At 46.4% G+C, this 15,442-nt stretch overlaps 1 protein-coding gene across 2 annotated transcripts in view; it reads right to left on the reverse strand.

Annotated features, from left to right (window-relative positions):
* Nucleotides 1-14,898, reverse strand: part of ITPKA (inositol-trisphosphate 3-kinase A) — a 65,077-nt gene extending 50,179 nt beyond the window's left edge. Inside the window, exon 1 of one of the 2 annotated variants that reach the window (XM_005284699.5) lies at nucleotides 13,822-14,887. In XM_005284699.5, the coding sequence (XP_005284756.1) occupies nucleotides 13,822-14,316 (495 nt within the window). In that variant the 5' untranslated portion in view covers nucleotides 14,317-14,887. Of the gene's footprint in view, nucleotides 1-13,821 lie in introns of both variants that reach the window. The other variant, XM_065593134.1, reaches the window with a different exon arrangement.
* Nucleotides 14,899-15,442: the final 544 nt, after the last annotated feature.

Raw genomic sequence — 15,442 nt, forward strand, 5'->3', positions numbered from 1 at the left:
TCTAGCCAGTTGTCTATTTTATTATAGGTGGGGCTGGTAGCACTACCTATTATCAAAGCTGTCCTTGATAATCCTTTAGATCTTTTAGATTTGCTGGATCCAGGTCATTGAGTGCCTTGAAAACGAGGACTGAGACCTTGACCCAGTGTGCTGTGGGAAGCCAGGACGCACAGTGGAGGACAGGTTTGACGTGTTTGCAGTAGCCCTGGTTGCTGAGAAACACGCTGCAGCATTCTGTACTAATTGGAGTTTCCTAAGGGCTGTGGCTTCACACCCAGGTATATTTACATTGCTGTAGGCCAGACAGGAGGTGACAAAGACGTGTATAACTCAGACCAGGTCATCATCCACCAAAGCAGGACAGGGTGTCCTAACCCTCAAGAGATGGTAGAAAGCATTACTTACAGCTGCTACTATGTGAGCACCAGAGAGGAACTCAGAAGCATTTTGAAACTATGGACTCTATTGCCCTTCCACCAACGGAGACTGCACTGTGGCTGCAAATGCTTCAAAGTGCTTTGCTTACCAGCATCACCTCAGTCTTACTCAGGTTCAGCTTCAACCAGTTGTTATTCACCAGAGAACTGATCTCATCCAAGCACTGAATCTTGGTGGTAGGGGTAAGGTTGCAGGAAGTGAAGGATATGTAGAGAAGTGTGTAATCTGTTTGTTGCGGACATCTGAGTCCATGTCATCTGACCAGTTCCTCTAGTGGCTACATGTAGATGTTGAAAAGGACAGAAGAGAATTGATCCTTGTGGGACTAATGCAAGCAAGGGGTCTAGTGGTGGAGATGCAGCTTCCCATCACCACTGCTGGGTATGTCCTTCCGGAAGGATGTAAACAATTTTAGTGCATTCCACTGGATCCCTGCCACCTCTCTCAGGTGAGACAGTGGTATCTCATCCTCAACAATGTTGAATGATATACAGAAGTCTGGGAGGATGAAAATGGATCTCTATCCACCATCCATTGACAGCAGGAGATCATCAATCAGTGCCACTAAAGCAGTTTCTGTCCCCTATCATGGCCTGACTCCAGATTCTGCTGGGTCTCCAGTGTTAGCTTCAGTTAGATTAGCTTGCAGTTGGCCTTCGGCTAGCTTCTCTATAAGCTTGCTCAGGAATAGAAGGTTTGATACCACGAGGTAGTTGGCTAGAACTGATGTATCCAGGATGGGTTTCTTCAGTGTTGGACGTAGGAAGGGAAGATTCTGCCCCTACTGTAATATTCAGTTTATTGTGCAAAAAGAAGCTGCTGTTTTATCCCAATAGCATTCCCCATTAGTGACAGGACAAATCAGTTTTACATAGGAAGCGATATACAAACCGAGTGACTAAATTACTAGAAAGTTACTGGATGGGTAGCTAGCCCAGAGTCTTCACTATGTTGTTCCTACTGCTCGTAGATAAATGCAAGGTGAAAGGATGAAGACTAACTCCTGCTCATCAAAAGTTAGGGAAGGGGAGAAATGTGTTACTATATGAACATGCAATACCTTTCTGTCTGCTGTGTACCTGTTGATAGGATAAGGGTAAAAAGGGCTGTTCACAAATAACTGAAATCAAAATCTATCCTACCTGAGCTCCACCATGTAACAAGCTGACAGGTTGGTTCATTCTGTCTCTGTGAAATCATGTGCGATCCCTGGTTATTACACATAAATGTCACTAATTTCAAAAGCACCAAGGTCACCAAGTTTGGGCCCTAGCTTACTTCCATGGTGTGACAGATGCAGAGTCCTAAGAGCTGGGTCAGCACTCTGATCACTGTAGCCTCTACTGGTTTCCCCAGCAATGGCTGACCAAGGAAATAGGAAGGAATTAGCTAATCAGATGGGGAAGATGGACCAATTAGTTCCTTAACTCACCCATCAGCTGACTAGCTTGATAAAAGGCGGGAAGGAAGCCTTAGGAGGGAAACGGGAGGACAGAGCTAGCTGTGCCACACTGAAGCAGATCCCAAGCAAGGAAGATCTCTTTTTCTCACTGGGCCCTGATGAACAGGGGCTGAAGGTAATAAGGTTGTAAGTATTGCACTGTGCAGTTGTTGGAGGAGGGAACTTGAATAAGTTATATGGAGTGGACACTAAAAGAAAGAGTCTGGGTGGTTTCTGCAGTCATGGGTAGGGTTGGAGAGGAAGATACATTCTTAGTAACATTTAAGAGGGTAGCCATGGGACCTGGATAGGGAAAGGAAACATGGGCCCTCCAGTGGCACTCAATCTCGACTAGGAAGCTCAAACAGATTATACTCCCTGAGCAAGGAACAGGCCTGTGACTATGACGGTCATGAAGGCTGCTGTTTTAGATCAGGTGGAACTCTGCACCAAAAAGTACCAGCAGAAATTTTTGGCCACTAGATGGGCTGAAGGGGGTATGACCAAGGGCATAAGCAGAAAAGCTAACAGACTCGGCTACCCACTGACTAGGGCCAGATATTTAACCTGTAGGGGAAATTATGGACCTGGTGATACTGGAACAATCTCTCCATAGCCTCCCTGAGAATACTAGAGTCTGGGTGAGGATGCACCACCCAGCACCCTGGAGATTGCAATTAAACTCTCTGAAGAGTTCCTAGAAGCTGACTTTCCCAGAAGAGATGTCCAGGGGCCCAGAGCCAGGGTGAAGGGGTAGCAAATTGAAAAGCCTCAAGAAGAAAAGGGAGGAGGCGAAAGAAATTATTTCAGGAAATAGCATGCTATCAATGTGGAAGGCCAGGATATATAAAAGAGGACTGCTCCAAAATGGAATGAGGGTTTGCACAATTCTGTGGATGGACTGGGACTCTCAAGGGCAGGGTTAAAAAGGAAAATGCCTACTGTCCCTATGAAGGCGGGAAGGAGGCATCTAAGGAGGGGATCACGGATGCTGGCTCAGGATGTTCATTGATCTGGGGGGACTTAGTGAAGGTCCATCGGAGGCTCCCAGGGGAGAAGGCAGAGTCAGAACGCATTCATGGGGAGAGGAAACTCTGCCCAATGGCAGATAAGGTCGTAAGTATTAGAACTGTTGTACTGTACAAGCGTTAGTGGAGGGGACTTGAATAAGCTACATGGAACGGACATTAAAAGAAGAGTCTGAGCAGTTTCTGCAGTGATCAAGGATGAGGGAGATGCACACTCCATTATACATGGGAAGCAAACTCCAAAGGGACTGATTCTTAGCTAAGGGAGCCGTAGCCCTGGACACGGAAGACTGGATCCATGAAGGCACTAGGGTGACCAGATGTCCCAATTTTATAGGGACAGTCCCGATTTTTGGGTCTTTTTCTTATATAGGTTCCTATTACCCCACCACCACCACCCTCTGTCCCGATTTTTCACATTTGCTGTCTGGTCACCCTAGAAGGCACTCAGGCACCTAAGTCCCAATTTTGGCTCCACTGTTAGCCATAATGCTCTCACCAAACCCTGCAGGCACCTAAACTCACTCAGCACTGAGGTTTTCCAGGCAAAAGTTCCCACCTCTGGACATGCATACTGCTGCCTCCCCTGAGGCATTTGGATGCCTATTTCCTGTCTAAGCCCCAGAGCAATTCACAAACCAGGGAAAGGCAGCCATCTGGCCACCTAACTCACTCAAGCAGCCTGATCCTGTAGACATGTGCAGAGGCAGCCTACCAGCTCACAACACATTCAAACACCATAAATAGTGCTGGTGCCTGCCTTATAACTCTTAGCCCATTGGTTACAGCACTCATCTAGGATGTGGGAGACCCAGGTTCAATTTCCCCTCTCTGCTAAAGATTTGAATAGGAGGGTCTTCTCAGGAGGATGCTCTAATCACTGAGCTATGGGATATGTGGGGCTTCCTCTCTCTCTGCTGTTGAAGCTGTTCCATTGTGACTAACTAATAAGAGAGACTGGAGCAGCAGGACTGAACCCAGGGTCTCTCACATCCAGGTAGGTGCCGTAACCACTGGGCCAGAGAGTCATTCTCTCTCTCTGTGGCCCCATGGCTAAATCTGAATTACTGGAAGATTAAATGACTTGCTCAAGGTCACAGAGTGAGCCAGTGATAGAACCAAGAATAGCCCTAGGAGTTCCTGGCTCCCAATCCATTGCTCTAACCACTAGACAGCACTCCTTTTAGTTATAGGTATTGCATGGCACCACTTCTCATGAGTAGTCTCCACCGCCACTGTTAACCAACCCCAACCCATAAGAGATCTGCCCAGAGGCTTAAAAAAAAAAAAAAAACACTGACCCCTCCTTAAACAATGATATATCTCCTGATGATGCAGACTGGTTTTCCTCTCCATGCTCCAGATACACCACACCTTGCAAACAGGTTTCAACGGCATTATGAAAGTACAAGGAAGAAAACACAACCTTTCCATGAACAGTTATGCAACAGTGCTGCATCTGCTCCTCCCAGTTCATCCTGCGGGGCCAGGCAGGAACTGTGCCCTTTTAAATATTTAAAATAAAAACCATAACAGGAGACTGAATGGCTCAGGAGACTAATAATGGGGTAAAGGGTCTCTTAACTCCTAGGTCATAACTTCAAATCCACCCCAGCTAAGAAATAACTAAAGGCCAATGGAACTGAGGGGTATTCAGTAGACTATCAGAAATTAGTTACTGGGTCTTAGTTCACTTCCTACTAGACAAACGTCCACATTAAAAATAAGAGGCCACAAATTAAGAATATAAAAACAGCCATACTGGGTCGCATCAATAGTCCATCTAGCTGAGTATTCTGTTTTCACAGTGGCCAACACCAGGTGCTTCAGAGGGAATGAACAGAACAGGCAATCAACAAGTGATCCATCCCTTGTCGTCCACTCCCAGGTTCTGGCAGTCAGAGGTTAGAGATACCCAGAACATGGGGTTGCATCCATGACCATCTTGGCTAATAGCCATCGACGGAGCTGTCCTCCATGAACATATCTAATTCTTGGAACCATTCAGATCCCATACCGTTGGCATGTCGGTACAGGGGGCACCATTTAAGTGTGCTGTGGAAAGCCGCGCTCCCAGCGCTGGTAGCTACTCCTCTCGTGGAGGTGGGTTTTCTAGAGCACTGAGAGAGTTCTCTCCCAGCACCATGTCGCGACTGTGGCCGCACTTTAACGTTGCTAGTGAAGACATGCCCTTAGACTGTGGACAAAGAGGGGACTTCAGAGTACAGGGATATCACTGTCAATCCAGCATCTTTTAGAAGCATGAAGTTCACACAATGTAAAAAAATAAATAAATAAAATAAACCCCTTAGGGTCCCTTCCCATCTCAGTTTAAAAATAAAAATTCTTCTCTACTGGATTAGTTTATGTAATTGGCTCCTGAGCTGAAACTGTTCATACTTTTAGTCCTTAATTATGAAACATGTTTGTCTATTTTAAGATTTTATTAAGGATGAAAAAAGGAAGAGAGAGAGAAAGGACCAGCCAAAACAAATATGCTATAGGTTAAATACCCTACTACCCCCCAAAAATTTCTGGGCTACTGTCACTGCAGGCAAGAATCTAATGCTTCTTTCTGGCTGTCAGCTGTTCTCATGGTTACAGTCACACGAATATGTGGTTTGTGTATTTGGCACATTTCTACCTAGTAAATCACATTCCTCTAACATAGTGCAGCAGCCCTTATATCACATCACTTACTTGCTGAGCAAAACACTTTAAAGGGACACTGTCCAATATGAAGGTCCTAACCTGACTTGTTTATTTTTCCTTATCTCTGTTTGAAAGCAGTTTTTAGAAATGCTAGTGACTCATGACTGAGAGTGGCTTGGCTGGTCTCTCAGTGGAAGTTACCATTGTACATATACTTCCCCAACAGGGATCTCCTATCTCATGAAGCAAAGTAGGAATGGGAAACTGTAGTCCTCATCTGAATGTATGGGAATGCAGATACTTTTATAGCTGTCATAGGATAAGATCCAACATGTATTTTAACAGTTGGTTATTTTAAGATCTATTGCTTAATTAACCAAAAAATATAGCTGTCATGTAGCTGTGCCGTTCCATGTATGGCATTTTATGCAAATGTAATCAATTGTACACAGCTACAAAGTCTGGCTAACAGGGCAGTAGTAGAATAACCTTCCCACACACGCTGCCCTAATCCTGACAGAGGACCTTCCCCTAAAGATCACAAGGATAATTCTGTCTCCATGGCCCATGCAGTTCTTGGTCACTCTTTGGAGTTTGTCAATTAATATAAAGTGAGGTGGTGAGTTTAGGAGGTGGGAGTTGAAACTCAGACCCACCAAGTTCCCCTCATGGTGGGGCCAGTAAACCTCCATCAGATGGAAACAACTTTTAATCCCTAACTGACGACCTACAGGCAAAAAAGCCTCTAAAGCTCATTAGCGGTGCCCTGAGGTACCCAGTCCCTGGGTAAGTGCCGTTACACCTTCAAAGGTGAAGCTTGTTTTCTGGAAAGGTAAGTTCAATAAATCAAGTTCTGACCTTTCTGGTGCTTACACAGGTAGAGTCTTACCTCTGCACACACAAGCAAGATCTCCCCCAGGCACTGCTCTCAATCTGCTTCAGACAAACCCTGTGGTATGTGCCCCACCCTGTTCTTAAAAGGGCAGCTCACATTAACCAAAATATCAATACTAAATACAACAAAAAATAAATATTAACATCCAAACTCACCAACTAACTAACTAGAAGGCTTGGCAAAATAAAGTCATTTCACCTATCATCTCAAGGTCCTCCCACTAACTTATATGTATTTCACCCCATGTATCACAAGCCAGCGTTGAACCCACAACCTTCAGATACACAACACAGAATTCTGCTGTTGGGGGAAGAGGGGGAATCATATTATTTTTCTCTATAAAGAACAGGCCATAAAAGGACACAACACACACTTTGCACATATTTTCTATTTACTTACTGGTTCACAACTATTCGTGAACTAGCATTGGAGTGAGCTGAGTGTGGTCTAGTGATTAAAGAGACTAATAGGGTCATTCTGCCAGGAGCAACCTGGGATCAAAAAGCATGCACTTTAACCATTTGAACTAAAGGACAACAATGCACATTAAATTCATGCAGGCTGTAGCAGACTCAAACCGTTAGATGTGGTCTGGCCACACTGGGTACATCTACACTGCAGCTGTGAAATGTAATTCCCAGCTCAGGAAGATGTACATGCACTAGTTCTGTTCCAGCTAGTGTACTAAAAATAGCAGTGTAGCGGGCAGCATGGGTTAGCTTGTTGTACTTAAAGTACTGCACAGGATCTTTTCAGGGGGAATAAGACAAAACACCACATTTATTAGTAATACATGTATTCATTAACACTGTATTATATGCATATAATATATTACACTTACACTCACACTCACACACAAACACACTCCGTCTTGTTGTTACCAATTAGTTGCTCCCCTTAACTGCACTGGCCAGGTGAGTTAGATGGGGGAGGGGGTGGAGCCGGGCTTCTGCCGATCCGGATCGATGCTCCCATGTTGACAAGACGAGACCCGGGGTCCTCTGCAAGACACCTCACTTTTATAGCAGCTTTCCTCTCATGCAAATCTAGACCAGATTCAAACTCTGTGTCTGTGTCCATTGGTCCTTTGTGCTGCTTTCTTTTGAGTGTTGTCCCAATGCTGCAAAGAGGGTGTTTCCAAAAGAAGGTGCTTGCTTCTAACCCCCGAGGCCGTCAGTATGTCTGCTTGTCTTTAATGAGCCCACTTGACACGTTTTATTGTCCTTGGGTCTGGCTCCCAGCCCCTCTCCAACAGTTGAGGCTGTCTGGAGGTGCTGCCTTCCATGCCTTCCTCATTCACACCTCATTCATTCAACAGGGCAATTGATTAAGAGTGGGGGGAGAGCTCTTGTTCTACTGCTAGCAAACAGAAATTTTTCTTCTATCTTATTCTATCCTTAGGGGCTATAATATTATACCAAGGGCAATGCAAAGTTTCTAAATGAAGCTTTGATACAAAGTCCCATGAAAACAGAGGTCACACGTGGGTAGACCCACCACAAGGTTATATGAAGAGGCACAATGTAAAGTCATATGAAAATTATCAGAGATTGATCTACATTGTCCCCCTTTTGACCTCTCAAGAACAATTCTTGAGTGGTCACCATATAAATCTTTTATATTTGTTGCAAACAAACCAAACAATTATAACCAGGTGAATATAACTAAAACCATTACAATTGACTAAACACCAGATATAACATAAACACAAATGCAAACAATTATAATTATAATAATTGGACTTAAACTAACATTCAGTTGCTAAAATGTTGTAGAATTCCCTATTTTTAACAGTTGTTCTCAGAGGTTTCTGGGGACCTGAAAGATGGGGCCATACAATTATGGGCCAAGGTCTTACAGGTTATGGGGGCCCAAGAATTACCCTTTAGGGCTTGGGGAAATAGAACCAGAGTGCATAGAGGAAAGTGTGGAATTAATAATAATACAAGCAAATGTAACTAACAATACAAATGTATCAAGAACAAAAATCAACAACAAAATGATTATTAGAGAACCTAACAAAACAAAATAACCCTGATGCACTGGGGACCCAAGTCTTTTGGACACAAGGGGTGATTGATAAGTTGGATGGAGATGGGGGAAGTAGAGAGAGGAAAAGACATTTACCCTGTCTAGTGTAGTATCCCCTCTCATTCTGGACTCAATGCTAACACAGGACACCACTAGAGACAGACACAGAACATGCAACACAGAACACTGAACACAGACTTTGTCATGACACTATAACCATGGTATTTTATAACTCTTCAGCTGGTACCAGCTCTCCTGATGTTCTGGTTCAGAGCCTGAAAGATAGAAGCTTGGAAACAAATTAGCACAGTGCTCCCACCACGGCAGACCCTGCTCGGTCTCTGCCACAGTGTGTTTCGTACTTGGGGCTGCACAAATGCTAATTAAGTGGTGCATTTCTTGTGAGTGTAAATCCTCCCTTTCTCTCAGTAAAAGGGCGTTAACACTTTATCTAGAAAAAAAATTCTGTTTTAAAATCTCCAGCCATTTTGCCATGGCCTGGAGATCTGAGGCAGAAGCAGGCACTGTTGTTAACTGTTTCAACGGCATTTTGGCCCTGGGAGGAGGAATTTACCCAAATATCCCAAATATCCCCCTTCCCAATCTCCAGAGGGGTCCCAAAGGTCTGCCCCCTTCTGGGGTCTCAAATGTTTCTTCTCCTGATGTTACTGCTGCTGTAAGATTTGAGAGTGCTGTTTTAACTCTCTGTACCCAACCTGTTTTTAGTTTCTTTATCTGTTGCTTGCCTGGGCCCGATCCTGCTTTTTTTAATAAACAGTTTCTTTCCATGGGCACAAGCCTTGTTTCACTACCAATTTAGCAAGGAGGGTGGGTTTTTTAACTAGCCCCCACCCTTCCTGGTTCCGTTTCTTAAACATTTTCTTCTAAATTGTGAAATTACCACAATATTACTTACAAAAAACAAAACAAAACAAACAAACATAAACCACACTACACTGCCCAAACTCCTATATCCTTCAGAGTTTGGTTTAACAGAACAAGATCTGCATCTTATGTTTTTAACCCACTCTGGGCCAGAGGGAGAGACGCTAAGCCTCCCTCTGTATTACTCGGTCTGCTACCACCGAGGGTTCATACACCAATTATACAAATCCTTCCCCGGATCAGAGTGAGAAACACTAAGTTCTCCTCTTTAGCTCAGTCTTGCTACGGCTGAGGGTGTATGTACCTCTATTACACAATTTAAACCTAAACTCCTATATCCTTCAGAGTTTGGTTAATCCTTCCCCGGATCAGAGTGAGAAACACTAAGTTCTCCTCTTTAGCTCAGTCATGAACACAATTTAAACCTAAACTCCTATATCCTTCAGAGTTTGGTTAATTAACTGAAAGTTTACGCTCTTTTTCCTCTAGTGCCAGGCTTGCTAAAGCTGGCGCTGTGCACACCAGTTTTATAATAACTGTGGGTTCTATGCTTGCTCCCCCTTTCGCATTCTCCACCAAAATGTTGTACTTAAAGTACTGCACAGGATCTTTTCAGGGGGAATAAGACAAAACACCACATTTATTAGTAATACATGTATTCATTAACACTGTATTATATGCATATAATATATTACACTTACACTCACACTCACACACAAACACACTCCGTCTTGTTGTTACCAATTAGTTGCTCCCCTTAACTGCACTGGCCAGGTGAGTTAGATGGGGGAGGGGGTGGAGCCGGGCTTCTGCCGATCCGGATCGATGCTCCCATGTTGACAAGACGAGACCCGGGGTCCTCTGCAAGACACCTCACTTTTATAGCAGCTTTCCTCTCATGCAAATCTAGACCAGATTCAAACTCTGTGTCTGTGTCCATTGGTCCTTTGTGCTGCTTTCTTTTGAGTGTTGTCCCAATGCTGCAAAGAGGGTGTTTCCAAAAGAAGGTGCTTGCTTCTAACCCCCGAGGCCGTCAGTATGTCTGCTTGTCTTTAATGAGCCCACTTGACACGTTTTATTGTCCTTGGGTCTGGCTCCCAGCCCCTCTCCAACAGTTGAGGCTGTCTGGAGGTGCTGCCTTCCATGCCTTCCTCATTCACACCTCATTCATTCAACAGGGCAATTGATTAAGAGTGGGGGGAGAGCTCTTGTTCTACTGCTAGCAAACAGAAATTTTTCTTCTATCTTATTCTATCCTTAGGGGCTATAATATTATACCAAGGGCAATGCAAAGTTTCTAAATGAAGCTTTGATACAAAGTCCCATGAAAACAGAGGTCACACGTGGGTAGACCCACCACAAGGTTATATGAAGAGGCACAATGTAAAGTCATATGAAAATTATCAGAGATTGATCTACAAGCTGCCCAAATATGTACCTAGTATTTCCAACTGGATTGTACTCAGGCTGATAGCCTGAGTCGCCACCTGTGCCACAATGCCACTTTTTGCAAACTAGCATGTGTACATATTCCCGAGCTGGGAATTACACCTCTCAGCTGCAGAGCAGACATAGCCACTGTTTTAGGATCAGTTAGACAGACACAGAATTTGGCCCACTTCACCTGAAAGACAGTGTGGAAAAGCTGATAAGCGTTGGGTCTGTCAAAACAGAGTCCAGGATTCTATTTTTAGCTTTGCCTACAAAGAGCTTGTCCAGGCTCACACTTATCTGTAAAATGGGTTGTCTCCCCTAATGTAGAGGTAATGAGGCATTGGTTAATGAGGGGTGCAAAGAAGTGTTAAACTCAATCATAAGAAGAGCTTGGATTAGAATGCATGGGCTCTTGGGTAAGTAGCTGAGTACACCTTTCCCAAAGCTACAGGCTCTTGCATGTGGGTAGGGTCTCTTATCAAAAATGTGTGACTTTTGACTTGTTCTGTGGGAATGCATGATACTTGGCAGGTCTTCAAAAACATTTTAAAGAAACAGAACTTATCTTAATACTTGAAAAGTCCCTGATTTCCCGTGCACCCGAATGGATGCTGTCTCTCTCCATCCTACCATAACTCAAAACGTTTAAGATGGCTGCTTTCTATTTGTTTAAACATTTTTTTCCATTAGTTAGTATTCTTTAATTATTTACATTATTTGTAATTAGATGTAGAGCTTTCTCTGAACCCTGTCCAGATTTAAATAGTGCTAACAAACTTAATAGGGTTTTAAATGGGTAACACAGCTTACATCCAAAACATACACTTATGTACCATGTTTTTAAAATGTAGTATACAGGGTAGTAAGCTGTTCTGACTAATGATTTAGGGCCTGATACTGCACACATTGAAGTCAATGAGAGGTTTACCACTGACCTCAATGGTGCCAGACCTGGACCAAATTGCATCCAACAGGACACCTGGCTTGGAGGATAGTTTTGCTTCAGATTATTCTCAGGAGACAAGTTAGCCTAGGGCCAGCATGGATGGCATCAGGTTCTTTGTATTGATAAAGTGCTATTAACCACGCATCCAGCCCACAGCTCTCAATGATGGATGTTCAGAGCCAACAGTGTTCCATCATCATACCCACTCACCGCCTGCAATAGCAGACAGGAATGAACTAGATGATCTAATATTCCACCACCCTACCACCCCGTCTTTAATTTCTATTATTCTGTAACTCAAAGTCAATGTCATAGGCTACAGGTATTTATAAAAATAACATTAAAATCATGTTGTTGTAATAATAATAGTTTGCCGTTCTACAGGGGATTCCATCTGAGGATCATAACTTTATCAATATTAATTAATTAAGCCTTGCAAAACCCTTTACAGGATATTATCTTACATAATTGGGAAACCGAGGCACAGAAAAGTCAATTTTCCCAAGGTGACAAAGCACGTCTACGGGAATAGAACCAAGGTTGCATAATTCCCTGGCCTGTACTATAGCCACCCAACCATACGTCCTCTAATTTAATAATCCTAAAACCTCTCAGGAAAATAACACAGCTGGAAGAATTACCTACAACACTGTGTCACTTATTTTTTATCTTGTTTCACAATATACGCTGGTTTTCCTGATTCAATTCACTGTCAGTGGCCATGTAGTCATAAACAACCCTATAATAATAAAACATTGGGTGGTCTCAAGAATGGTGGATAGGGGAATTTGCTAAGGAAACATTTCAGTTTCAAGGCGCCCAGAGAGTTGTTATAAACACGAAGTAAAATATGTATTACCACTATGAAAAACAAGCCAACTGCATGTCTTCAAAACTGCCCTTTATATGCAAGAGCAGCTGCCACATTACATAAGGGATTTACTGGGATGAATGTATTACTGCCAAAATGAACAAAAGCATGCATGCTAATAATTCCAAGCTCCTCCCAATTTTCTGTCAAGATCACAGCACGAAGTAGCTCAAAAATTGACAACCAGAGACTTGGGGAGTGGGAGAGGCAGAAATACCTGCTGGTAAATGGCTGGAAAAAAATATTATTTTTAAAATCCAACAAGAGAGCCTGAAAAATGCCTGTGATCAAAAAATGCCAAAACAATTTAAAAAAATCTTAATAGATCGATGGCAATTTCACAGCAAGAAGAGAAACAGTAGCAGCACTTGGCTGGGTTTCAAGAGCCTCAGGTCCCCAGCAATGTAACACAGAGATTCATGTAGCATTATCACTGATCAGCATGGTGGATTTTTCAGTTTATGTGATTGGGTAAGGGAAAATAGTTTCCTTTTAATCAGGTCACTGAAACCTTGCTTAAAACACCAGACTGGTGAGCGCTCAATGACCCCATGCACATTCTGAGACCATGGGACTGGAAGCATAGCTTGAATTGCGTATTTCTCCACGTCCACAGGCATGCTATGCTGCTGTTTGCAGTACAGCAATACGAGTAACTGAAGGGGAGTAACTTGAACTCACATGAGCTGACCAGTGACTGGATGTTGTTGGAGGACTGTGTTATCAAGTTGGTGTTTACCACGGAGTACAGTGGAGCTGAGAGCCTGATATCGCAGGCACCTATACAACAAAGAGCCCTTCGGCTTAGATTAGGGTAGACCTGTTGTTTTCATTTTAACAGACTTCATTTTAAACTAATCTAGTGCTGTTGAAACGTGCCAGATGAACAGCCCGGTGGAGACCCAGCCCCAGAAGTACAGCAGGGGCAGTGGGGGCCTCCCCCAAGCTAGCCCACAACAAGGTCGTCCATCACCCTGGGTATCCGACCCCTGCTGCTATATCCCCAACCCACGCTCATAGCAGTCGCTCTCCAGCACCGCCAGGAGGCGCCGCTTCTAGATCGGCGACGCGGCTCGCTGGCGGCATATGGACCTGCGGGCACGTGGGTGTTTCTCCCAAACGCCCGTCCGCGGGGGACGTGGGAAGCAGCGGGCCGTCCAGGATGGGTCGCTCGGCTAGTCTGCCGCTGCGGGGGCCTACCTGGTTGGTGTCCTCCCCGTGCTCCAGGTGCACGATGCCCTGGCTCCTACCCTCCGTGTCGCTCAGCAGGTCGTCCTCGGAGTCCTCGAAGACGGACGAGGAGCCCGTGGAGGACAGCGAGGAGTTGGAGAGCCGGCGGGACTGCAGCAGGTGCAGTGAGCTGCCCGTCCCCAGCCAGCCGCTCTCCGGGTCCGGCGGGGGCCCTTTGGGGCTGCCCTGCGCCTCCTCGCTCTCCTCGGGGGTGACGGTCAGCTGCGGGATGACCGGCGGCAGCAGCCCATTGGGGGGGCGGCAGCTCCTCTTGGCCGGGTCCGGTAGCTCCCTTGCAGCAGCGGCGCAGTGAGCCTCGAAGAACGAGCGCAGCTCCCCGACGCTCAGCCGCTTGCCCCTGCCCAGCTCCGGGCTGCTCTGCCGGCGCCAGCTAGAGTCCATGGTGGGGCCGGTGCGGGGCGCTTCCTGGGCACCGCTGCGGAGCCGGGGGCTGTGCGTGTGCATGGGGGGAGCGCGGCGCTGCCGGGAGCCCGGCCGCCGATGCACCCGGGTAAACTTCCTGCTGGCTGCGTCTGCCGCGCGGAGCCGGGGGCCGAGGAGCGCCCAGAGTCATGTCCCAGCCCGCCCGCACTCGCCCGCAGGGAGGCTCCGAGCCGGAGCCGCCTATCCTGCCTCAGCCGGGGCCACAGCCAGGTCCATCTGGGCTGGCTCAGCCCGCCCAGCCGCAGCAGCTGAGCGTAGCCGCCGGAGGGAGGAGTCAGGCCCACGCCCGCTCCTGGCTGCGGCTTGGCCCCTTCGTCTCTTTTGCTTTCAGTTTCCACGGCGCCACCCAGAGACGCCTCAGGAGAAAGCTGCGGGAGAGCCAGGCCCACGCTGGGCCCTAGCCTCGCGCAAGTGGGGTGACAGCCCGAGCCAGTGCCGGCTCCGGGGCCCAGGTCCGCCGCTCGGCTTCCTCCCGGGCAGGGCGCAGAGTGCAGCCTCGCGGGCGCTGTTCACGTGGTGGCGCGTAGGGCTCCAGCCTCCATCTTCCGCGCTCCCCTGCCCCGCTGAGAAGTTGCCCAGCCTGTTCTGTGCCCCAGGCGATGAGTCTCCGTGGACGGCAGCCACGCGCACCCCCCCTTTCTAGTCCTGGGTGGTTATCGCTCACCAGTGTGCCCCCCCTCACCTGCCCACAGCCTGGGGGCAAAACAACCAACAGACACCCTCCCATCAGCAAGAAACAGGGATGCCTTCCCCTTGTTCGCTGCTCCCACTCCCCGTCTCAGGCCAAATCCTGCTCTCACGGGCCAAGGGGAGTTCAGGCTCCTTTTCCCCCTTAGGAAATCTGTGACCTGATGGACAATGACAGGGTCGGTAGACCTGTCCCCCACAATCTCCCAGACACATTTCAATAGTTCAGTACATGCCCTTGGCCCCAATTCTGAACTTCCACAGACATCAATGGGAGTTGCGGGCTCTCAGCAGCTTGCAGGAGCTGGTCCTGCTTCAATGTTTAAACTGGTCTCTGCTAGGAAAATACTTGGTGACTGAGTTGCACAATGTTAATGGCCCAATAGGTATTCAGGCTGGCTGAACTGCATTGTTCAGCAGCTGAAGGTGCATCTGCTCTCCTGAGTGGGCAGTGCATTTT

Source organism: Chrysemys picta, chromosome 4 (assembly GCF_011386835.1).
Source record: "Chrysemys picta bellii isolate R12L10 chromosome 4, ASM1138683v2, whole genome shotgun sequence".
NCBI lineage: Eukaryota > Metazoa > Chordata > Testudines > Emydidae > Chrysemys > Chrysemys picta.